Raw genomic sequence first — 24503 nt, forward strand, 5'->3', positions numbered from 1 at the left:
AGATGGCCACTGTGGTGACTGCATCTTCCTAGCTGGGAGGCTCTGAGGTAGTGGCAACAAGAGCCATCCTGGTCTCCTGCCAAAGAGGCTGGATTCAATACAGGCCAAGGAATTGGCTGGTGAGGTGAGCAGCTAGAGCGTGAGGGAGGGAAGGCCTAAGGTTGGGGATGGGGGAGGGGTTCTCTTTTGGAGAGGGTCCTGTGCCTTGCAGACAACCATGTCCCTTAGTTTCCTCTTTCTTCCTCAGGGTCAGTCCAGGGTCCATTCATAGATAAAACCACAGGGCTGGAGAGTAGTAGAGACCGGCCAGAAGTACACATGATCCCAAGGCCTGTGCTTTCCCGCCAGCCAACCCTGCCCTCATCAAAGCTGTTTGCACCTCTTTCACTGGCAGGTTGAGACATCATCTTTCCTGTTCCACGTGGAGAGGCCCCAAGGAGCTGCCATGCCACAGCCTGGAGGAGCAGGGTAGTTTGAGGAGACAAAAATGATTCTGGAGGGCATGAGAAATGGCATTCTTTATTCATAAATAGAAACATAAAATTATCAGAAATAGTTTACATGGCCATTTTTGGGCATCAAAAATAAAACAAAAGCAAAACCAACCAACCAACCAACCAACCAACCAAGAAACAACCTAGAGAAAAATAACTATGTGCATATTCTTCCAAATGCCAGTCTGTCCAAAGCAAGCCTTGGCTGGAGGTTCCAGCTGTGCCTGTGGACTCAGCACAAGACTGACCACACAAGAGGCAAGGGAAGCATCCACTGAACGGGGTGCACAGCTTCCTGCCATGGCAGCTCTGGCTCCGGAGAATTTGGGACCCATAGGGAAAGCCCTCTCCCAAAGCTGCTGCTCCAGCAGCCCAGCCTGCCTTCCCCTGGGCACCCCTCTCACCTGGGCAGGGGCAAGAGCAGGGCAAGGAACAGAGGCTCAGCAAGCGCTTCTCGGGAGAGCTAGCCTTCCCTGGTCTCTGTAGATCTCAGTGCCTGTGGGAGCCAGCGTGCACCTAGCAGGGGTTACCTGAAGACACAGCAGCCAGAAGAGATAACCCCAGGGGGAACCCAGAGAGAGTCTGGTCATTGCAAGGTCCAGAGGCAGCGTTCCCTTCTTGGTGAAGTGGTGCTGGATGCTGCTTGCTCTCTCTTTGTAGGCAGCCACAGCATTTTCAGGCCAGGCATCTTTTGGAAGAGCAGAGCCAGTGGATCTGACTGAATGAGCAAGCATGGCAGCAGGAGTATTCAGAGAGAAGGGCAGCCAGCTCCTGCTGGCTGGCCCTGGGCCCGGCCGTCTGCTCTGAAGTTCCTGTCCTCTGACTTCCCAGTCCCTGCTCAGCCTCTGTTGCTTAGAGCCTCCTTCCGGAGAGGCTGAGTGTGGCATGGTCCGGGAAGAGTAGGGATGTTTTTCCATAGGGGAGGGAAGAAAAACCACGTGACAGTGAGGTCGCTATGTTACAGGACACTGTTGCACTGTGGTGCCGCTTTGGGCTACTCTGGGGCCTTGGGCTGGTGGCAGCCCAGGGAGGGCATCCATGGTTTGGCTTTAGGTCAGGATGCAGAGTGCAGGGCAGCGTCAAACCATGGTGGAGTGCAGACCTTGCCCCTGAGCCCCCTCCCCTGGCTTAGCACCCACCTCTTCTCAGGCAAGGTCTTGAGGGCAGGGCACTGGGCTTTTGGCTGCTCTTTGGGGGTGGGGAGTGGTGGGGCATCTCCAGCCTGGGGAAGAAACGGCAGCCCCTTTATCTCATGGCAATCTCACTGGGGAAAAGGACTCAAACAAGGCACAGGCTGGTGAAAATAGAGGGAATGAGGGCTGTGGGTAGGAGTGCTGACAATACAGACTCCATCCGTGGCCTTCCATCCTGTTCGTGTTCGCTTGATGACCTCTCTTAGGGCTACGTGTTCAGGGCCCCTCAGAGATTAACATACATACCTCAGAAATGCCTTCCAAGGCTGGGACTGGGGAGGCTTGTTTTGGCCTCCCATGAATCTGTTAGAGAGAACACAGTCTTTCCTCTTCCTGATGCACAGGTGGTGCCACAAGGTCTAATTAAAGGTTAGCTGTCAATTAGGTGCATGCAAACCCTTTGATCTTACTATAATGCCCTTCTGTGTGTCCCCTAGCTCTATAAAATCTATGGACTGAGGTCCAGACTTCGTTGGAGAATAGCTGTGTAGAGCGCCTGGATCGCCCACCCAATTCTCCCTGTCAGTACATTACCCTGAATAAAACCCTGTGTAAACTGAATGGAGTTACCTGCTTTGTTTTCTGGTCTCAAAGTGCCTTCTCAGTTTGGGGGATACTTTATCATCTCTGTCCCACTTTCTAATAGTGTGGCTTAGGGAATGGGATATCTTTGACTTGAGGGTCTGCACTGTACCCAATGGAGGATACTGCCCTTCAGGCAGGAAGGAGGCTTTTAGCCTATCCATCTCAGGTTTAAATCTAGCCTATGACTAAGAGTAATTGCTTGGAATTCCAGAAAAGTTCCTCTGTCACATGAAGGCAGCAGGACAGGCACAGCTTAACCTCAGAGACCAGAAGGCAGAGCCAATTGCAGGGAAGGTGGCCCTGCCCTCAGTCCAGACTCAGAGAAAGAATGTCGTGGCTCTGGAGGAATAGGGGTTGGAGTTGGGGTGGGGAGAGGGTTATGAAAAGCAGCTCCCACTCCTACTCTGGGTCCTGTAAGGACTGTGGTCAGCAAGGCAGAATCAGGGAGTTTGGTCTCAGATTGCTAAATACCCAGACTCTCTCATCCCTCCTACCTCAGTGAACCTCTCTCAGCAAGCAGGCATGAAGCTCAGGAATCCAGCAAGGCTTGGCTGTCCTAAGAAAGAACAGCAGCTGTAGCTTGAGTCAAAAATAGAACATGGAACAGTTCTGGCTGCCTGCTAGATCTGGCTTGTTTCTGAAAAGACAAGAAAGAAAAAAAGACGAGAGAAGGCCAAAAAAAATTTTTTTTCTCTGAACCAAGCAATTGAGAAACTCCACCATTCTCTCTTCCCCTAGCTCTGCACGTCTTCAGAAGAGAAACTCCCCCCACCCCAGGCACCGGCCCAGCCCCCAGCAAGCTGAAGCTCTCTGGATTCTTTACAGCTGGGGGCTCCTATGGGACCCAGGGGGAGGGAGGCTAACGGTGGCCCTGGGGCTTGTTCATTAAGGCTGTATTCGTGCCTCTTCTCCTTGCCTGGGGCTCTGGGGATTGCTCCTGACCTACAAGGACTCTTATCTGACTTTAGAACTGGAAATGCAAAGGGTAAAGGGTGTGCCACTAAATTGAGCCACCAGTAAAGGGGGGAAATATCAGATCATCCCTGCACTATTTTAGTTGTACATAAGTTATTCTGGATCCAGTTAAGGCTGGATTTTTTGAGAAGAAAAAAGTTCAGAGCAGCCACTGGCCAACTTAAACAAGGTGGGGAAACTGCTCTCTCTTGCCCCATGACAAAAGATCCGGAGGCTCTCCCTGGGACAAAGGGAAAGTCACAGCTACCCCCACCCCATGTCAGGTGCCTTTAATCTCCCCCTCCCAGGGCGTCAGTGTCAGTGGCTGTAAGAAGAATGGTCACTGAAGTCAAAGGCTACCAGTTGTCCAAGGCTGCTCACCTCCAGTTAGCAGGGCCCAGCAGGGTCTGGCCATTACTACTTGGCTTCTCCTCTGACCTCCTCTGGGCTTTGTTGAGCCTAGTCATTCCTCGCTCCCCCAGATTTCCCCTCCTTTCTGTGGTTTTCCAGAATTGGGCTAGCTCTGATGTTGCTAAGCAAGGTTCCCCATACCCCACGAAAACCCCTACAACTCTGAGACCAGAGGAAAATAGCTCAGGATATAACCAGGTCAGACTCCCAGGCTTATGGTCACAGATGGCTTATTTCTATTCACAAGGCATCCCAATGTGTCCAGGGGTAGAAAAGCGGTTGTGGGAACACGCAGAAGGGAGTTTCTGTTATGGGGTGGCCACTGGCCAGTATGGCAGTCACCATCATTCCCGGGAGAGTGTCTAAATATTTTTAAACAAAGAGTAAGGTTTAGGATCTCTTAACCAAATGATGGAGATCCCTGGACCCATCTCTTGGGAAAGCTAGAGGTCTGATGGGCTGCAGGGATGGTAAATGCTGGAATGTGGGCAAGGGTTGGAAAGGTCATGTAGCAGTCCTTCCTATCTCTCCTCCCCTGCTCAGTCCCGGGTCTGTGCCTTGGGGAAGGCTTCTCCCAGAGACCTGAGTTACTGAGCAGGGCAGTGGGGAGAGGAGCCCTCCTTGACAGACTCTGTACCCCTGCATCCCAATGCTAGGTCCCAGACTCTCCTCCTCCCAGGAGGCCCCTTCAGATCTCAGTGGCTATGATGTCCTCATAGGGAATGTCGGCCCCTTCAAGGTCAATTTCAAAGGCTTCCCCTGCACCGTCCCCACGGGCCAGTTGCTGCAGGGCCTTCTCCAGGCGCTGATTCCGCTGGTACATGGCCAGGTAGCTCTGCTGTAGCTGCTTCTGGTACTGGATCACCTTCTCCTTCTCCTCCTTCCACACCAGCCGCTCATGCTGGAAACCTGAGGACATCTGGTCGTGGCCTTGCCGCTCCTCCTTCAGCTCTGCACGCAACCGCTCCAACTCCCGCTGCAGGGCAGGGATGTCCTCAGAGAAGGTAGTCCCAGGCCCCGGCCCTAGCCCTGGCCCCAGAGACACAGCTTCCCGCTGCAAGGCAGCTTGGGCCCGCAGCTCCAGCAGCTCCTGCTCCAGCAGGTTCACCTTCTCTCGGAGGAGCTCGGACTCATTTTTCTTGCGCTGTAGCTCATTCTCACAGACCTCTAGCTCCAGGCCCTTGGTGCGCAGAGCACTCTCCAAATCCTGAGTCTTCAGCTCCATGCCCTCCAGTTTGCCCCGTGTGTCCTTCAGCTGTGCCTTCAGACTGAGGATCTCACTAGCCTTGGTGTTGATTTCTGTCTGGGACTCCTTCAGCTGCTGTTTCAGGAGAGAGATTTCACCTGACTTCTGGCACACCTGCCGAGGGTTGGGTGGGGGAGAAGAGAAAGTGCTAAGATATAAGAGGTCCTTATCTGGGAGAAGTAACATCTTAACTGCCTAAAGAATTAGGCTGGGCCTGACATGGTGTCTTAAGAGAGTTCACAAGCATGACTGTCTGGGTGACCCGTGAAGCCAAGACCCTCTCTAAGGTTCCTGTCATTCTGTAGTCTTAGTCTGTCCACGTGCCTGTCTCATCCCCATATTAGAATCTAAATTTCAATCTGTACTCAAACCCATGGTTGTGTGTAAATCAATGCCCACTACTTGTAGCTCCATCATCCACACTTAATATCAATGATCTTGATTTCCATGTCTGTCAGACCTCTGTCATTCACGTTTGTGCCCACATCTTCTCACCTCACCCTTGTGCATACCAGCTCCTCTCCCTCCCTACCGGGATAAAGACTATTTTCAGGCATTAACTGCTACATGCCAATAACCAGCAACACGCCTGCCTCAGAGACAGTGTCCAATTCAGACCTGCCAAATGCTGAGCTACTATGTTCTCCCCCTGCCTGACCCCTCCACCATTTTTATTCTTACTCCCCTCCAAAGTTGGCCGGGAGCAGCAGGCAAAACCAAAGGCACTAATTCAGACCCATGTGTCTCTGGGGTCTTGGCCGTTTGGAGTCTTGGGTGGCTCACAAGAAGACCAAGACCAGTCTGGCTGGCTGTGTCACAAGAATGTTTCCTGCTGGCCTGTGGGAAAGCTGGACAGAATGAAGGTCAGGGCCCAGGCCTCTACAGAATGGATTCTTGGAACAAGACCAGAAGTCACCTTAATTTTTCCTCACTTCTCTCACAGTAGGAACCCCCAACCCCTTGCTGTCACGAACCACTTATGAAGCAATGCATAACCTCATCCACAATGCTTGTGTGGGACCAGGGATGCCTTTCTAAGGCGAAGCCTGTATTTGTTTCATGGAAAGAGCAGCATAGAGTCATGTTTGAGGCATGGGCCTGTCTTTGAATCCTGAATCAACCACATATGTATGATATGATTGGTTGATCTTGGTGATATACATTAGTAAACAATATGGAGTAGTGATTAAAAACATGAATTCTGGAGCCAAACTATTAAGATCAAATCCTGGCTCTGATATCTATTATGTGGTAACCTTGGGCAAGTCATTTAACTAGCTGTTTGCTACTATAACCTCTCTGTGCTGTCAGTTTCCTTAACTAAATTAAGGATTAGTAACAGTACCTACTTCATAGGGTTATTGTAAGGATTAAATGGGAGAACCTAGGGTTTGGCACTTAATAAACACTTGATAAATTATTATTATTCTAAATATGTTTGCAATATATTTATGTGTTATCATAAATATTTATTTTATTTATTGTTTTACTGTCTAGCCTGCCTGGACAATCTGGGAATGAGGTAACAGTGATCTCTAGCTTACCTGGGAACTGAACAAATAAGAATGGATGCCTAGCACCAGGGCAAGCTTGTATCTCTGAGGTGCCCCAAAGTGTCTCTGAGCCCTGGCTGAGAAATGATGGCTGGGGTGGTCTGCTGTGCCATCATCAGTGGGAAAGAGGAAAGGCACTGTTCCCATGGCCACCATCCTTTCCTCTGTAGGAAGCCTGGCAAATAAGTGATTTTCCCTTCTCACCTGTCAGGTCCCCCCATTCATCTCTTCCATAGAAAGGATCCTTTTCGTCTCTACTCCTGATAACATTTGTCACTCTAATTTCTAGAATAAGTACAGAAAGCTCCAGTGCAAACAGGTGCCTATGTTGCCAAGGATGCGTCACCCCTTCCTGAGGTGGCACTGGTCTAACCGGACACAATGCTTCCCCAGTTCCTTTCCAGGGTAGGAGTCTTTGACTGGGGAGAATAACAGAACCACCATGCCCACACCCCTACATGCCTCAGTGCCACCTTGAGAGGCTCTTCAGCTGAGAAAAGCTACTTTCTGGAGAGCAGAATGTGGGGGTTAAGCTGGTTCTCCAGTTAAGCCAGGTCCAGATGCCTCATTTCCAGGTATGGTGTGTTCTTCTCTTGCTCTTCTATGTTTCCATTACCGCCCACCAAACAGAATCCCCACTTACAGTTCTGTGCAGAATGGCCCATTCTGTCAGTGGCACCTGCCCACAAATGAGGTCACTCTTACTAGTGGGTGGGGTTCCTTTTCTCAAAAATAACAAAGTCTGCTCTCTTATGGCCTCTTGAACCAGCACGAACTCAGGCTCAGGCATGGCTTGTGTTTCTTCTGAGCTTTCTGAAGGCACACGAAGTGGGTTGGCCCTCAGATAGCCCAGTGAGGCCTCTGTTCTCTCAGTTCCGCCTCCTCAGTCAATGACTCAGTTAGCAAATTCAATTCTGGAGGCCCTGAGGCCCCGAGGCGGGAGACAGGAGGAAGCTCACACTAATTTTATCCCCAGCATGGTTCACCATGGAGCCCCTTGTTTGGGCCACAAGGCTGGCACTCCGGCTCACTTTGCCTGGGCAATCTGTGTACACACGCCATGGGCTAGAACCTGGAGAAGTGGTGACTGGCATCAAATAGCTGACCACCCCAAGCCCACACCGTAAGCCTCACCTCCCACTGGGTCTCTTCTAGTGCAGGGGCAAAGCTGGTCTTCTCCTTCTCATAGGACCTGAGCTTGGTCTCTAGCAGGTCCTGCTCCTTCATGAGGCTCTCAAGCTCCTGCCGTAGCTGCCTTTTCTCTTGCTGGAGCTGGAGCACCTGGAGGTGCAACACCTGCTGCGTGCGCTGGCTCTTCTGTGAGGCTTGCTTCAACTTGCCACTGCACTTCTGCTCCAGGACATCCAGCTCCTCCTTGCAGCGCCACTGCCGCTCTTCATAAGCCTGGCTGGAGGCCAGCTCCTTCTCCTCAAGGCTACGCTGCAGCTTCTGGAGTGCTCCCTCCCTCTCCAGCAGCTTCTGCTCAAGCTCCTGGATACTGCACTCGTCTGTGGAAATGGGGGACCGGATGCATGAGGAAGCCTTGTCCGCCTTGCTGGGGTGCGCCAGCTTGCTACCCCCATCAGAGAAAGACAGAGCCTTCAGACTCATCATGTTGCTGTCCTGGAGGATGATGCCCTGGGTGATATTGTGGGCTGAGCCCCCAAAACGGCTGGTGGGCCCCACTGGTGTAACCAGTGGGTCCAACTGGTAGCTGCTGCTGGTGCTGTGTGTGGGCAGGCTGGACATGGAGTTCCGGCCAGAATCTGACAGTGCCCCAGAGCACAGGCTGGGCTTTGGCTCCTGTTCCTTGGGCTTGTCTGGAGGGGCAGGGTGCAGCTGGTGGCTGGTGCTCTCAGGGGATGAGTGGAGGATGGCTCCCGACCGTGGCAGCACAGGCTTGAATGCCGTGGGCCTCGCTGCACCTTTCTCTGACCCCTGGTGAGGAAAAGAACCATATAGATTCCATGTCTTCCTTCAACTCCCCTCTCACCTTCCCCTCCCTTGCTGGGTATGTGTGCTGGGCACATGGCATCCTTTTTGGTAATAACCATAGGCAATTTTGCCTGTTGCTATGAAGCAGCTGAATATGGTGAGTCTCTCTCAAGAAGGAGGAATTCCTTTGTGGCTAGGGGATGTCCTTAAGGATCACTGAGGTACTTTGTTTTATAAGCTACCAACGTGTCATGAGCTTGTCCCAGCCCTTGTGAGATGACGAATAACATCTTCTGGTTCCCTGAATCAGATCCCTAGGCCAGGGCTCTGGCTTTGGGTCTCTGTGTGGTATAGGATAAGTGCATTAGGCTCAAAAATTATGATGTCCTTACCAGAGGTCAACCCCTTCTTCACCTTCACTGCCCCTTCCAGTAGGCCAGAAGCAAGAATACCAGCTGGGACTAGTATTGAAAGGTTGGCGAGACTACTTGCAATAACAATCCTTTGCTTAAAACCGTGATTTTCATTGGGAGAATACATTGCAGTCTATAAACCCTTTAAATCTGAAAAGCTTAAAGCTCAGTGCAAACTAAGCTGGTCATTTCCTAGAATACGAAAGCTATGGATTCATCCCTCCAAGTGGGGGCAGGTGATTAGCTAGAACAGTTGTTTTCAGGTCTACTGGTTGGACCTATGAGAGCCCTGGCATAAGGGCTGGATCTCTGAGTATATAGGGCTCTTTTGACCTTGTCAAATTGATGAGAACAAACTCAGCTTTTATCCAGCTGAAGACGTTTTCAAGGTCAGGTTGAGTGAGGAGCTGCTGCACCATGACAGCAGCAAGTGAAAGAAAGGCCCACCTCCAGGAGTCTGCTAGCAGCAAAGCTGCTAGCTCTCTCCAAGTGGACTCTCCATTGACTCTTCCAGATGATAATAAACCTCCCTCTCCTTGCCATGTACTTGAAAATGCTGCTGTTGGTCCTGTTTTGACAATTCAGTTACATTCCAGTAGAGCTCAGAAAGGCTTTCATTTCCCTTTTGTTCTTTGCATAAGGGCTCAGTCAAGACTTCTAGTTTAGGGGAATGACCAATACTTTGATTCCCTCGTCCAGCCTTTGATCTCTGTGGTGTGACTGAGCACTTCCACCTTCACCACTACTGCTTGGCTTCTTGGAGATTTAAATGTTTGTATCACTGCCTCTATTCCCATACTTGCCCCCACTCTCTTCACCCCCATTTTGCTCCCTGTTGCTTTTCCAACCCACCCGCCCTTACCAGAGACCCTTGCTTACCATTTCTAGCTGACTGGAGAAGGGCATAAGCTTGGGTGGGGTGGACTGGCCAAAGTCCACCCCAGCCTGGCCGCCTATGTCCCCACTAGACAGTGCAGTGTAATCTGGGTGATGGGAGCCCCGGGCTTTCTGGCTGACCTTGATGTAGAAGAAGTCTTCACTCTTTCCCATTTTGGAGCTGGACTTTCCATGGCCTGAGTCCTGGGAGAAGCCAAATCTCAGCAGCCCATCTGAATATCGATTGAGCTTCTTAAGATGGGAGGACTTGCCCAGCTTATACCGTGAAGCCCGGCAGTGCTTGCCATGGAAGCTGTGGCCAGATATGAGGCTACTGACGCTACCCATGCTGACTCGGGGTCAAAGACAGACAGGGCAGAGTGGGGATCTGGTGTGGCTGTGGCAGTGAGGGGCAGTCCTGGTACCAAGAAGAAGCTGCGGTCATAGCAGAAGCCTCACGGAACCTGGGAGAGCTGTAGACCTGGAAGGGGACAAGAGGTAGAAGTCAGCCTGAGATGAGCAAGCCATAGCACAGTCCTCAATGGTGACTTGGAGAGGAGGTGCTTTGATGGCCAGATCTGAGCAGTAGAGAAATGTATCCTTCTCCTAATGAAAGCTCAGCCTTGACTCTGTTACTGAACTCTCCTGTTCATTCTTCCTTTGTCTACTAATTCAACAAACATTCAGTGAGACCTTCCTTTGGGATGGCCCTTCTGTAAGTCTTGGGATACAGTGATGACTAACATGGCTATTATCCCCACACTCATGGGGCTTGTGTTCAGTGTAGTTTGGACAGGCCAGCAACAAATTGATATTTACTATCCTTAGTGATATATGTGCTGGAGGGGGGGAGGGTGGGAATAAAACAGAGTGAGCAGCACAGAATTCTGGGAGGTCATTACTTTATATAGGTGGCACAAGGGAGGCCTCTTTGTTGGGGTACTGCTTGAAGAAACGTCAAGAAAATGAGGGAGCAGCCATGTGGAAATCTGGGGGAAAGAGAAGCTTAGAAGCTCCAAGAGCAAAAGCCCTAAGTCCCTGTGGTGGATTGTGCTTGGCATATGTGAGACCAACCAGGAGACTAGTCTGGCTGGAGGATAGTTAGCAATGTGGGGTGTACGATAGGCAGAAGTTAGAGAACTAGCAGGTGCCAAGAAACATAGAGCCCGATTGGCCCCAGGGCTTGGACTTCTACCCTGACTGAGATGAGGAGTACCTGCATGGCTCTGAGCAGCTTATTACTGGATCTGACTTAGGCTGTGGAGGGTCACGCTGGCTGCAGGGTGGAGACAGTGCTTCTGACTGCCCTGAAGGAAGTGGTGGGCAGTTACATTAGCTGAGTGACTAACATTTCAGTGGATTACACTTTAGGTGTAATTTTATTTTTTTATTATTTAAAATTTTTTTGTAATTTATTTTTTTATAGTTTATTGTCAAGTTGATTTCCATATAACACCCAGTGCTCATCCCAACAAGTGCCCTCCTCCATGCCCATCACCCCCATCAGCCCTAAGTTTGTTCTTGGTATTCAAGAGTCTCTCATGTTTTGCCTCCCTCCCTCTCCCTCACTATTTTTTCCCCTTCTCCTCCCCCATGGTCCTCTGTTAAGTTTCTCCTGTTCCACTTATAAGTGAAAACATATGGTATCTGTCTTTCTCTGCCTGACTTATTTCGCTCAGCATAACACCCTCAAGTTCTATCCATGTTGCTACAAATGGCCAGATTTCATCCTTTCTCATTGCCATGTAGTATTCCATAGTATAGATAAACCACATCTTCTTGATCCATTCATCTAGAAATCATAGGTGTAATTTTAAAGTTGAGCTTATAGGATTTGCTACCAAACTGGATGCAGGGAATTAGAGAAAGAGAGGCATTAAGGATAACTTCAATGTTTTGTTTTTTAATGTTTACTTATTTTTTGAGAGAGACAAAGAGAGAGAGACAGACAGACAGAGTGCGAGCAAGGGAGGGGCAGAGAGAGAAGGAGATGCAGAATCCAGAGCAGGCTCCGGGCTCTGAGCTGTCAGCACAGAGCCCAGCGTGGGGCTTGAACTCACGAACTGTGAGATTATGACCTGAGCCAAAGTCAGATGCTTGACCAACTGAACCATCCAGACACGGTCTTCAGTGTTTTTATACAGGCAACTAGAGGACATAAGCTGCCACTTATTGAGGTATAAAAGACTACAAAAAGAGTCAGTTTAGGATGAGATGGGGTGGAAAGTAGGAGTCTGGTTTAAGACATTAAGCTTGCAGAGCAAATTAGACATCCAAAGAGTGCTGTAGGGTAGGAAGCAGGATGGGTGAGGAGCTACAGATTTCCATGTAAAAATTGTTTGTTCTAGAAGCCAGCTATGTGACTAGGTGACATCACTACAGAAGTAAAGGCAGGAAGATAAGGGAAGTCTGAGGATGGTTAATGGAGGTCAGGAAGGTGAGGAAGAATGAGGAAGAGAAACTGAGAAGGCTCTGGCTGATAGAGGAGATCTAAGAAACAAAGTGTTTCATGGTGTCAAGTGCTGCCAATGACAACTGTGCTGGTCAATGGATCTGGCCAGGTGGTGGTACATTGTCACTGACCTTGATGAGAGCAGTTTGGGTGGAGGGGTAGAAAGAAAGACCTTATAGGAGAGGGTTCAGGAGAGAAAGAGGAGGGAAATAATTGTACTCCCAAACATTGAGAGGTACCTTTAGTTTTGCAAAGTGATTCTGAAACACACTTAAAATGTTTTTAAAAGTAACAGGAATGCAAATTCTAGTAATCTCACTACTGAGTATCTACACCAAAAATATAGAGAAGACTCTTTAGACTCTGGATATGAAAGCTTGAACTCAAACTTGCACTGTTATCCTGAATTATAAAATAGTTAGGTTATGAATAAATACATTCTATATTCCATGAGTAGACGCTAAACACAACAAAACATCATGGTGTATGTGTGATCTATGTTTTCTTTGAAAAGCTTATTATTAAATTGATAGCCTTTTAGAATCAAGGAAATACAATTATGCCTACCTGATAGGATTGTTATGAGAAGTTTACGAGCACCAAAATAATGTAATAGGTATGGTATGTCTACTGAATGCCCAGTACATAACAGGCACTCCATAACTGGTAGGTATTTTCATTGTTATTTATCATTGCTCTCTCCAGCATTCATCACCCCTATGTTATCTTCAGTGCCCTCACCTCATTTTCCAGAACTAGTGCTCTCCATTTCAGATGCAACTTTCCTGCATCCCAATCCCCAATAGTATTACTTAGGAATACAGAATTCCTCTGTTAATTTAATAGCTGACAATGACAAAATGTGTTTTTCATCCCCCACATCATCCATTTCTTGCTCAGCTGGGCCTTCAGATCCTAAGAAGTTGTCCATATGTAGGAAAGCTATTTTTGGCCCAAAGACTCTCCTGCACTCTGCACATTACACTACTTGGGCAATGGGTAACTTGGTTTTTACCCACCCAGTACACATTTATGAACATTTATATATACAATGTTGTAGAGATATGACAGTTGGCTATGGCATCAGACAGATATGGATTTCGAAATTAACCTCTCTGAGGTTTCTTTGCTTATAAAATGGAAACAATAACTATTTCACAGGACCAATATGAGGATGAAGCAAACTAACAAGTCAAGTGCAGTGCTTGGCAGATGGTCAGTGTTCTGCAGACGTGTGTGTGTGTGTGTGTGTGTGTGTGTGTGTGTGTGAGATCAACAGAGGGCCAAGATGAGGGTGGTGTTCTTAAGAAGCATATAACATAGTTGGAGTATAACTATAATATTGGGCAGACATACTACATGAATCGATTTGTGTCTCTCTTGCTCCACTACCATCCCCTCTCAGGCCGACCACCTCCACCTTTGTCTTTCCCCAGTCTGTTCTTCCCAAGCATCTGAAATGTCACAGTGTCATGCTTCCTGATGGAAATCCTTCAAGGATTCTAATTGTTCCTAGAATAAGGCAGTGGGCAGGGCTTGGTTTTTGCCTACTGCTCCAATCTTATCTCACCCTGTTCTCTCCTTGCTCACATTCACAAGTATAGCCAGACTTATCTCTCCTCTGTTGGTGAACACACCAAGCCTTTTCCCACTCAGGAGCTTTCACACCTGCTGCTGCCTCTGCTGACAATTCTCTTTCCTTAGCTCTTCACGCCAATCCTTCTCATCCTTCAGTTCTCAATTCAAATATTACCTCTGCAATGTGGCTTTCTATGGTTACGCCAGAAAAAAAAAATTCATGTCCCCCATTACTCTCTGTTATTCCAGCCTGTTTATTTCCTTCATAACAATTGCTTAACTTGTAATAATCTTATTTTTTGTTTATTATGTGCATCTCCACAAGAATATAAGCTCTATGAAAGCAAAGACTTCAAATCTATAGCTTACAACAAAAATGAGGAAGTGAGGCATTGACCACACGATGTGGCCAGGCTAGGACTTGAACCTATACCCAAACTCCATGATCTCCTGGCAACAGCACAATGCTCAGGGGAACTGTAGGTAAGGCTCAGAGATGTTAGGATGGCAAAGTAAGTTTCCAGGGATGGAAGAAAGCCTGAAGTAGAAATCAAGGTCCGTGGCCTCTAGCTATAGCTTTGTTTCCCTTTGGCAGATGACAATAAGGTTTTAGAGACAGGTAAGCTTCCTGGTTCACCTGAGAAGCCGTCTGGATCACCTCTGATGCACAAGCACTGTTGCTAGGCTCTAGAGGATTGAGAGGAAGAAGACAAGTGATGGCAGGGAGCACAGGAGAGGAGTGGGATTAGGATGGTGGCCTCTGGTCCTCTGAGTTTATTCCTGTCCTGTAGCTCCAGATCCTCTGTTCTTCACTTCCTAGGTCTTGACATACAAAGGAGTTTTGAAATTTGAGATTATCCCCAGATCCACTTGAAGCTGAACTAATTACCTTTAAGTGTCTAGACTTGTTCAGTTTTCAACTTGGAGAGAGCATCACAGAAATGTGGATCCATCCTAGTTCCCAAACCCTAGGTCTTCCTATCAACCCACTCCTGCCAGACTTGCTACCTCTGCCCACAGGAAGGACAAGGCAAAGGGGCACATTTGTATTACTGGGAAACAAAACCTTCCTGGCCTGGAGTACTATATGTACTTGCAGTGAAAATAAGCAATCACACAGACCATGGAGATTCAAGAAAGGGAAAGAAAGAGAGAAGACGGACAGGAGAGGAAAAATAAAGGAGCCATAGAACCTCTCACTAAGCATGTTATAGATCTTCTCCTGCATGACCTCTTACTGACTTTCTAGAAAGAGTCAAGCAAGAATTAGATATCAGGTTTAAGAGAAGGAAAAGAACACAAACAGACAAACAAAACAGTCAAAAACAGCTGGTAGAAAAGGACCCCCTAGTGCCTAATTCTCAGAATTTGGCCCTAGGGAATTCAGGAGACTTCTCCCCAGTACCAGTCCTCTTCCCTCCCCTAATTGACTGCCCCCAGTATGGCTGCTGCAACAGAACTGGAAATACTGGGAAACACACCATTTTGAGCTGCTTCCACTCCCAGAATGGCTGCCCCTTCCCTCACTCCATTTTGCCCTCTCCTTCCCAAAGGAAACCAGGACTCATGCCAGAGTGACACATTTCTCTGATCACCTTTATGGAATATGCAGATAGAGACATGGAGCAGAAAGGGGGACTTCTAGAGTCAGGAAGGGGAGAAATAGCACTTCTCACCTTCCCATCTCAAACCATGGGGAAAAGCAGTTCTGGCCTTGCCCACAGGAATCCAGACTTCTGGCCTGGGGAGAGTGAGGATCTATGCCCATCCTCCTCCTCTCCCCTTCTCACCCATTCTGGAGAGTTCACTCACAAGATCAGCAACGCTCAGCCTCCAGAGGGTTATTTTCCTTCCCACTCCCATCTTCTTTCCCTCTTTCCATCCCTCCATCTCTCATCTCCTCCCAGTCACTGCCCAGGGAGTGGTCCCACAGGGAGGTCCAGCAGGAACCCACTGCCCTGCTGTGGGGCCTCTCTGCACTCTGCCTGGAACCCTCCCCTTGAGAAGCCAAAGCCCAGTGCTTGCTGGGGTCCCTGGGGAGGAACAAATAGCTTGATCTTAGATTACTGACTTACCTAATGACTCCCTGCTTCCCTTGAGGGGCTAGAGCGGTGGGAGGAAGAAGAGGAAATCAAAGTAGAGAAATTGTGTTGCATCACCTGTGTGCACCTCCTCCTCCACCCCACCCTTCCATGCTCAGACTCCAGGCTCCTGCAACTCTATTTCCTAAGACTTGGACAGACTTTGAACATACTTCAAAGAGGGTCATAAGGTGAAAGGCAGCAGGCAGTTGGAGGGGGCAGCCACCTAGATTGTGATGAACAGGCTCCCTCCAGGCAAGGTATTTCACCCATGCTTGCTCTGGTACCTGACATGCCACTATTAGAGCTCTCTTTTTTTATTTAATTTTAATTTATTTTAAAAATATGGAAATACTATAAAAATAGACAACGTAACTTGCACAGAATTGACAATTGCCAAAATGCTACTTATTTTAAAAATAAAACATCTCAAAGTTGAAATCCCTTTCTCCTCTCTCTTATATCTTTCTCTCCAGGGGGAAACCCTATCATGAATTTTGTGTGGACCCTTTTTTTTTTTTTATCATTAAACATGTTTCACACACAAGAATTCTATATGCATTGCTTTGTTTCTATTACTTTATATAAACAGTGTGCTATTGTATTATCATTCTGCACCTTGATTATTTTATCCAACATTTTATATTTGGGATCAGTTCATGTTCCTTCTCTGACCTGCTGTGCAGTAGTATCCCACTACATTTCATTCATCACTCTGTACTCAGATGTTTTCATTTTGTTGCTAAAACCCTTTTATATGTAACTACTTCTTCACATGGGTGGGAATTTTTCTAGGATTAGTTTTGAGTCTTAGATGTCTAGTTTTTAGGAGAGGTGATATCCGAGACACTTGTTGGCTAATACATCACAAGAGGGCAGTAAGAGTGGGACAGAGACCCCAAATCACACTCATCTATTATACTGGGCTGGGGGAGGGGTGCCTTTCTGTCATTAATGATAGGGCCACTGGCAGAGCAGAAGCAAGAGGCAGAAACTCTGTGACAGGATGGAGTAAAGGAGCTTTGACCAAACAGAGAGATTGTTCTGCTGCAAGTGATGGAAGGCCTCCCTGCTCTGAGGCATTATGCACAATAAGGGCAGCATCTTCCATGGTCAAAATTCCATAATGCGGGAAATAACAGGGCCTCAGAGATTCTTTACCTCAACTCCTTTACTACACATGGCTACATGGAAGCCCAGAGTAGAGAAGGGCCTTGCCCAGGTCACATCCCGAGTCCTGGACTCAAAATTGCATCCTTTCCATTTTATCAGTAGAATAGGGCCAACTGGGTTCCATTTTCCAGATCAGGGTGGAACTCTATGTGTTCCACATGTGTAAAGAGGGTTTATCGGGAGTGTATGTGTGTGTGTAAAGCTGCCTGATACAAATGGGATTCCTTCCTGTGGGGTGGCAATGCTGTACCCTTTAGAGATGATCACTCAGTGGGCAGAGTGACTGAGAAGACAGAGGAAGCCACTGCAGGCTCTGCATGGGCTCCAACCACGGATAGGGTTGCTGACCAGCCAGGCTGGTACCAGAGCTCTGCCTCCAGCTGCCTCCTTCCTTCTGGTGAGGTATCACCAGTCTAAGTTAACTTTGAATCTTGAGAATCATGAGGATCTTTGCATCCTCATGTTCTATTCCATCTATGGAGCTTGGAGAACTTCACATTATTATTCATTTACATTGTCCCTCAAGGTAGACAAAATGTCAAGCATCATGTTGGGTGCTGAAAAGAAAAGGGACAAGGCTTCTCACAAGGAAATTGGTTTGGTAGTGAAACCTAGCTTCCTTTCAAAGGAAGAATATGGCCCTCTGCCAGGTCTGGCTAGTGTGACCCTACAGGGAGACCTGCAGACCACCAGAAGCCTCTCTGCTGGGCCCACAGTTACAGTTCAGTGCTTGGCTCACTAGGCACTCAGTCCTTAAGGCCCAATGACAGCTCCTACAGCATTTAATCTTTCAGAGATGAACAGTTCTCTCTCCAATTATCTTTAAACCTTCTTGAAGGCAAGGATGGAGCTGAAGCTTCTTTGTATCCCCTATAGTATTGAGCACAGTGCTAAAGACAAAGAAGGTAGTCAGTACACTCTTAATAAAATCAGCTTACAGGGAACATGGGGATTTATTGAGCGAGCTTGCGGAAGGGAAGATGAGGCACAGGGAGGACATACAACATACACTGAGGTCCCACAACAGGTAGATAAGAAGCCAAATCTATGATAGACTAGAATCCAAATCTGGTTTCAATCCAAATTTCCATCTCTTAGACTTTGAGTCAAATGGTCACTTGGGGCAGAGTAAATTTACCCTCTCCTTCACACCCCCCCTCCCCCCCTGCCAAGTCCTGTCCAAAGTTTTCGGCCAAGACACAGAAATATAAGGCAGTGTCTGTTTTTAAGGATCTGGTTGAAAGACAAGACAAATACACCTAAATAAAGAGTCTAAAAAGCAGTATTGGTTTAATTGGAAACACAGGAGGGACGGGCAGGAGTTTGTTGAATTAGAGCCACTGCTCTCTACCTCCAGCACAGGAGTGTTTTTAAATTTTTTTTCTTTTGTATAGAAGTGAGATAAAGGTTCTTACCCTACATCTACCTGTTATGGATTGAAGGTTTGTGCCCCCACAAAAATTGTATCTTGAAGCCCTAACCCCCAATGTGACTGACGCTATTAGGAGGTAATTATAACATTAGTAGGTTTAGATGAGCTTGAGGATAAGGCCCTCATGATGGGATTAGTGTCTTTACAAGAAGAGACCAGAAAGTTCTCACTGTTCATTCTCTCTCTCACACACACACACTCTCTCAATCTCTCTCCCCCTTTATTTTCCTTTCACTTCTTGCCATGGGAAGATACAAGAAGGTGGCCATCTGCAAGCCAGGAAGAGAGCTCTTCCCAGAGACCAAATCTGCCAGTGCCTTGATCCTGAACTTCACACTCTCCAGAAGTGTGAGAAATAAGTGTCTGTTTTAAGCCCTCCAGTCTGTAGTATTTTGTTATAGTGGCCTGAGCTAACCACCCACACCTCACCCCCTCCCCACGCACCAGACACCCTGACAGAAAACACTGCCTAAGCTATCAGGTTACCCCATTTCTGGCATTGTCTTCATAGTCTTCCCCACTGCTTCTCTGTCTGCATGGTCTTGATAGTCCCAAAGTACACAGACCTGTTATTCTTTGGGGAGAGTCCTATAATGGCAAGATGCTTGGTGGGAAGCTAGGGAAGTGGAGTTCTAATTCTAGTTCTGCTTCACCCAAGTTTTGGGACACACAATTCACTTTCTGTCCTTACCTGCTGTAACTTGTTTGCTCCTTTAGTCAAACTCCCCAAAGACAGCACCTATGCCTGCACAGTTGTGGGTCCATAGGAATAACCATCAGGTACCATTCATTAGGCCCCCTACATGGTGGTGTATTCAACCTGCATTATCACACTAGGCCCTCAACAAAGGTTCACAGATTGATGGATATGTTTTGTCACCCAGCATGAGATTTAATCTTCCAGCATCTCTATCTCTTTATGTGTCAGATAAGCACGACAGCTGATACCTACCTCACAGAGCAGGTATTCACAGGATTAAATGAAATCACATATATGATAATGCTTGGCCCTAGTAAGCAGAATGGTACACATGGAATGAATTTAAACCAAGTGCTTGTGAAATTATAAGTCAGTGTGGAAAGATGCTAGAACTAGATCCTTACACATCTTGAAGTTAAAAGAGCAGGTTTTACTTAAAAATACAGAGAACAAACTGAAAGTTGCCAGAGGGGAGAGAGATGGGAGGATGGGCAAAAGTGGGTGAAGTAAGAGGCAGATATAGGCTTCATTCCAGTTATGGAATGAATAAGGCATGGGAATAAAAGGCACAGCATAAGGAAAATAGTCAATGATACTGTGATAGCAGTGTATGGTGACACAAGGCAGTTATACTTAGGTAAGTATAAACTGTCGAATCACTATATTGTACACCTGAAACTAATGAAACATTGTGTGTGAACTACACTCAAATTAAAAGAAAAAAAATTTTTAAAGCAGGCCTTTAGGGGCCTCACTCCCACCCCCACCTCTCTATGGCAGGCAGGGTTGGATTCATGGGGACTTGCAGCAGCTAGATCTACCTTCTGCCTCCCAAAGGGCAGCTGGGGCTTACAGAGATGTGAGAGCAGCCCCATGGCATCTGCCAGCTGGGGATGGGGGCAGGGAGGGGGATCCTGGCTGCACCAGGCTGGTGGGTGGGCCCCTAGCCAGCTCCCCAGCAGAGGTCTCTCTGGGGCTAAATGGGACACATGCCCAGAGTTAATTGACTCCCCTTTCAAGATGACTCTCCTCCTGACCTTCTGTTCCTCCCCCTAGTACATTGCCTGATACAACTTTCCTTATCTAGAATTCCAATGTTTGTATTCCTGTCCTTGACCTCTCCTCCCATTTGCTGCTCTAGATGGGGGTCAGGGGCTGGGGTTGGGGCCAGGGCTGGGGCAGATTAATCATCTCAGTCTGTAAGCCTGCTGAAGTTTGGTTTGCCAACGCCTGGAGGGCTCCATGTGCAAAGCTCAGTACATATTTTCTGAGTGAATGGGTGAATGAAAAGGAGGCGAGAATGAAGGAGAAAGAGGGTGAGAGAGTGCGGGCAGCATGAGGAGAGGCTGAGGTCTGAGGGGGAGCATGTTGCTTGAGGGTTGGGAGCAGAAGCCCACGCAGCTCTCAATTAGGTGCACTTGGGTCTGTGGAAAGGCAGAAAGTGAAAGGGAAATCACTGGCAGGCTGAGTCACTTCATCAGGGTGAACAATCGGAAACAATTCTGCTTCCCACTGCTCAGGAGGAATCAGAAGCCATTCTGCCTGGCAGCCTTTTGTGTGAGGTCGTCAATATTCAGCTGTGGCTGAGCCTTCCCCCATCCTGGTGGGCAGCTTGTGTCTTAGCAGTGATGATTGACATTTCTCCTCAGGAACATGATTACCCACCAATCCCAACTTGCCCTTCTCTCTTCCAAAAATAAAGCCACAGTTACATGCAAAGCTCATGCAAATTTAACCCTGCTGCTTTTAGTGCAGCAGCTGCTCCCACATGAGAAAGCAGAAGGCAAGCCTCATCCACATTCATGACTCAGGTGCCACTAGGCACAAGGGCCCATGTGAGCTGGGCAGCACCCAGTGAAGAAAGTCACTTCTCTTCTAGGTAAAGAGGGAAGCATCTAAAAAACAGTGGCTCAGATCTTAAATGAGAGATTCGGTCAGGTATCCAGAGGAGGGCTGGGAAATTTCCTAGACTCCTTCCCATCTCACCTGATCAGACATAAGGAGCTGAGGACCAGTTAGGACTTCGGAGGCCAGAATGCCAGAGACAAACATCCACCCCTTCCTGCCAAAACCTTACCACCCTAGAGTGCACACTGAGTGGGGCACTTCCTGGAAGGGTGGGTTTGAAGATAGGTCTGTCTTTGAATGACTGATGGTCAGAACTGAGCCCCAGATGGCGACTGAAACAGGTTTTGCCTATTTGCCATCTCTGTGGCTGCCTAAAGTATTGTGAGGTCAAGTTTAGGTTCAGTAGGGAAGAATCTGTAATAAATTAGTAATGAGGGCCATGGTTTAGGAAAGGAGTGTGGTGACACACCATTAGCTACATGACATCCCTGGTCCAGGTACCAAAGCTAGAACCTGGTTAGACATTGGCAAATCAGACAACCTAGCATCTTGAATTGGATGGGAGATGTTTGAGGTTCTCTCAGGATTTCTAACTCCATGGAATGCCTTTGTGGCACCACCTCACCAAAAATCCAACTCTTTCATTTATCCCCAGCTCCATACTGTGGTCTCTTCACTCTCCAAACCAACTTCCTTGGTCATAGGAAAATACAGCAGGTGAGCTACCTCCATTTCATCCAAGGAGCCAGCGGAAGGGAAAGGGCCACCTGAACAGTTAAAGGGCTTTAAGACCCCTTCAATGGCATCACAGAGACAACTATCTAATTACTTATGCATGAAACCCATCCTAAGAGGGCAGAGGGCAGGAGGCTAGGGCAATCAGGATAAGAAACAAGTTGGTACTAGATCATAGGTAGAACAACAGAAGGGAAAAAGCTTGTAAAGCCCAGAGGTGCTGCTTCAATGTTCCACAGTAAGAGGCTGCTGAGTACTGAGGCCCAGAGAGGTTGGGTGATTTGTTCTGGGCCACACAGCAAGGGAGTAGCAGAGTTAAGGCTAGGCACTTGGACTCCTGGCTTCCTAGCTGGTGTTCTTCCCACTTATGTCTTTGTTAAATAAGAGAGGAGAAAGGGCTGGAGTGAATTATTCTATACCTAGATATACTCTTTAAAAGTGCTCAGATCAAAAAAAATCAAATCAGAGATGAAATCAAATCCACATTTCCCAGCAACCCATGACTTCACGCGTCATCACCAGCTGTAAACAGAGGCTGAGACCAGGTGAGAAGCAGTATTGTTCCCAAAAAATCAGAGGAAAAGTAGAGCTCATGAGTATGATTGGTGGGAGGGTGTGACAAGAAACAGGAGGTAACAAGACAGAGTAGAAAGAAGTAGGAATAGTAGAAAGACTTTTCCACCTATAAGACCCTTGGAAGAGCTCCATTTAGGGAACAGAAGAGGAAGATGTTACAACATAAGGCATTGACTCTTCCAGAAGCTGAGGAGGCATGAGAGAAGGATGGAGGGTGGCTGAAGTTGGGGAAGCATGTGAGTGTTTGTCCTAAAGAAGCTCCCTTTCCTCCACACCTTTCCCCTTCATCCCCACCACGGACTGACTTTTATACCCAATGACTGTATCCAGTATATGTAAGTATGTCTTAATGGGCAGGGAAGATGCTTGCAAGGTTTTGATACTCAGAAAGGGATTGGAACTGGGAAGTCCTGGCAGAGGGCCAAGCTCAGATTCCTAACTCTGGATGCCAGAAATGACCTAGAGAGGCTTGAAGAGTTCAACCTGGTCCTTTAGGGAGTGTGGCTTTTGGGATTTGGAGTTGTCCATGTATATCTCAGTGTGTTTGTGAGTGTTCAATGGCATAATCTGTCTCTTGGGATCTGTGTGCACATAGGAATCCTGTGACCATTCCTGATGAGTCTCCATGTGTCCTGAGTTAATCTTCTCTCAGTACCACTAGATGTGTCTGGTTGGGGGAATTTTGACTTCTGTGTCACCTCTGCCCTGATTTCTCAACTTCCCTGCTTCCTCTCCCAGGGAGTGTTCCTGTCAGTGAACTTGCAGCCTTAACACCTTGCAAAGGAGCCTCTGGTGAACTTCAGGCAATCTCTGCTCTCCTGGAGCCTACTGCCCCCACTGGTTCTGAGAGTGAGATAATTAGCCTCTCTCCAAAGCCCAGAGGTTCTGAAGGATGGCCCATGGATGCCCCAAATCTCTCATTACTGTCCCTGCCACTTCTGTGACACCTCCTGGCAAGGGTACTCTGTAGTGCTACCCAAAGATGCTGGGACTTGAGGGTGACTACAGTGTTGCTCCTGTCCCTCCTTTCCCATCATGTTCCAGTGATGCTAAATGGCTCATGGCTCCCCAACTTGCCATCCTTACCACTCAGTGATTTTCACAGACCCCCTCTCTGTCAGGGATGACCCCCCTACCCCGACCTTGACTGCATCACAGGGAAAGGTGGAGAAGCACCTCCTACTGCCTTCCTTAGCTGTGTCATAAGGAAGAAATGTCAGTCCTAGTCCCTGCTAGAAAATCAAACCCAAGACCACAAATGTCCATTACCTACACTTTAGGGGAGGGAGAGGATTGGGCATCCAACAGCTTCTACTGGGGGGCTTGGAGAAGAAGCTGAGATCTGGGTAGAAGGAGGGGATTTCCAGCTGGGGGCTCTTACACAACCCTTGGTGACATCTCCTATGCTATGTCCCTTAAATATTTTGATCTGGCATAGCACACTGGGTGTCCTCAGTACCTCTGGGGGCAATAACCATATCTAAGTCTACTTCATCCCATATCTCTAAGGAGTAAATGAACAATGCAAGTAGAGCATTTAGACTCAGCACCCAGCTTATTGTAAGCACTCAATAACTGTCAGCTATCATAATCTGATATTCCAAATCTTATTTATCTTTCAAGGCCCACTTCAAGTGTAGCCTCCTCTGTAGAACTTCCCACATAAAATTGAGACATGTCAATCTCTGGATCCTCTTCAGAGGATCGTGTTCTCAAAGTGTGGCCCCCATACCACCAAAAACAGCTTCACCACAAACCTTGTTAGAATTGCACATTCTCAGGCCACCCCAATCCAGGTTTCTGGGGCCATACAATCTGTCTTTTAACAGACTTCCAGAGGAAACAAAAGTTTGACAACCACTATTGTGCTATTTTCTTTGTATTCCAGCATTGTACTAATCATAGCCTGACATGAATTTTCGCTGTAAGTTCCTTGAGGGTAGGGACCTTGTTTTATATTCTGAGGAAATGCTGGGTAAGTCCTTGTGAATCTGACTTAGGTGAGCACTTTAATTAGACTTCATCTGAGTAATTTCTAACCTCCTATTCTTCCCTGATCCTGTCTCTTGATCCCCTCAACCTTCTCATCCACCCAAGGCCGTGAGGAAAATCTTACCGGCCTACAGTAAAAGAAAATCATCTTCCTTCCTTCATTCCTGCATCCTTTATTTCCTTCCTCCCCTACTTCCATCTTCCCCAGTACCCACTTTGGGCTCATGAAATTGGCAGTGAGTGTAGAATAATAGTAAAAGTACTTATGAGTGTCTG

General features: G+C 47.7%; 1 protein-coding gene across 1 annotated transcript in view; it reads right to left on the reverse strand.

Moving 5' to 3' along the window:
• Positions 1 to 499: 499 nt before the first annotated feature.
• The window catches only part of LZTS1 (leucine zipper tumor suppressor 1), a 51373-nt gene continuing 27369 nt past the window's right edge, over positions 500 to 24503 (reverse strand). Inside the window, exons 2-4 of the mRNA XM_039235633.1 lie at positions 9664 to 10141; positions 7571 to 8374; positions 500 to 4997 (exon numbers count right to left, since the gene is read on the reverse strand). Of these exons, the coding sequence (XP_039091564.1) occupies positions 4326 to 4997; positions 7571 to 8374; positions 9664 to 10008 (1821 nt within the window). The 5' untranslated portion in view covers positions 10009 to 10141 and the 3' untranslated portion in view covers positions 500 to 4325. The remainder of the gene's footprint in view (positions 4998 to 7570; positions 8375 to 9663; positions 10142 to 24503) is intronic.

This window comes from Hyaena hyaena, unplaced genomic scaffold, assembly GCF_003009895.1.
Source record: "Hyaena hyaena isolate Hyena2069 unplaced genomic scaffold, ASM300989v1 scaffold_100, whole genome shotgun sequence".
NCBI lineage: Eukaryota > Metazoa > Chordata > Mammalia > Carnivora > Hyaenidae > Hyaena > Hyaena hyaena.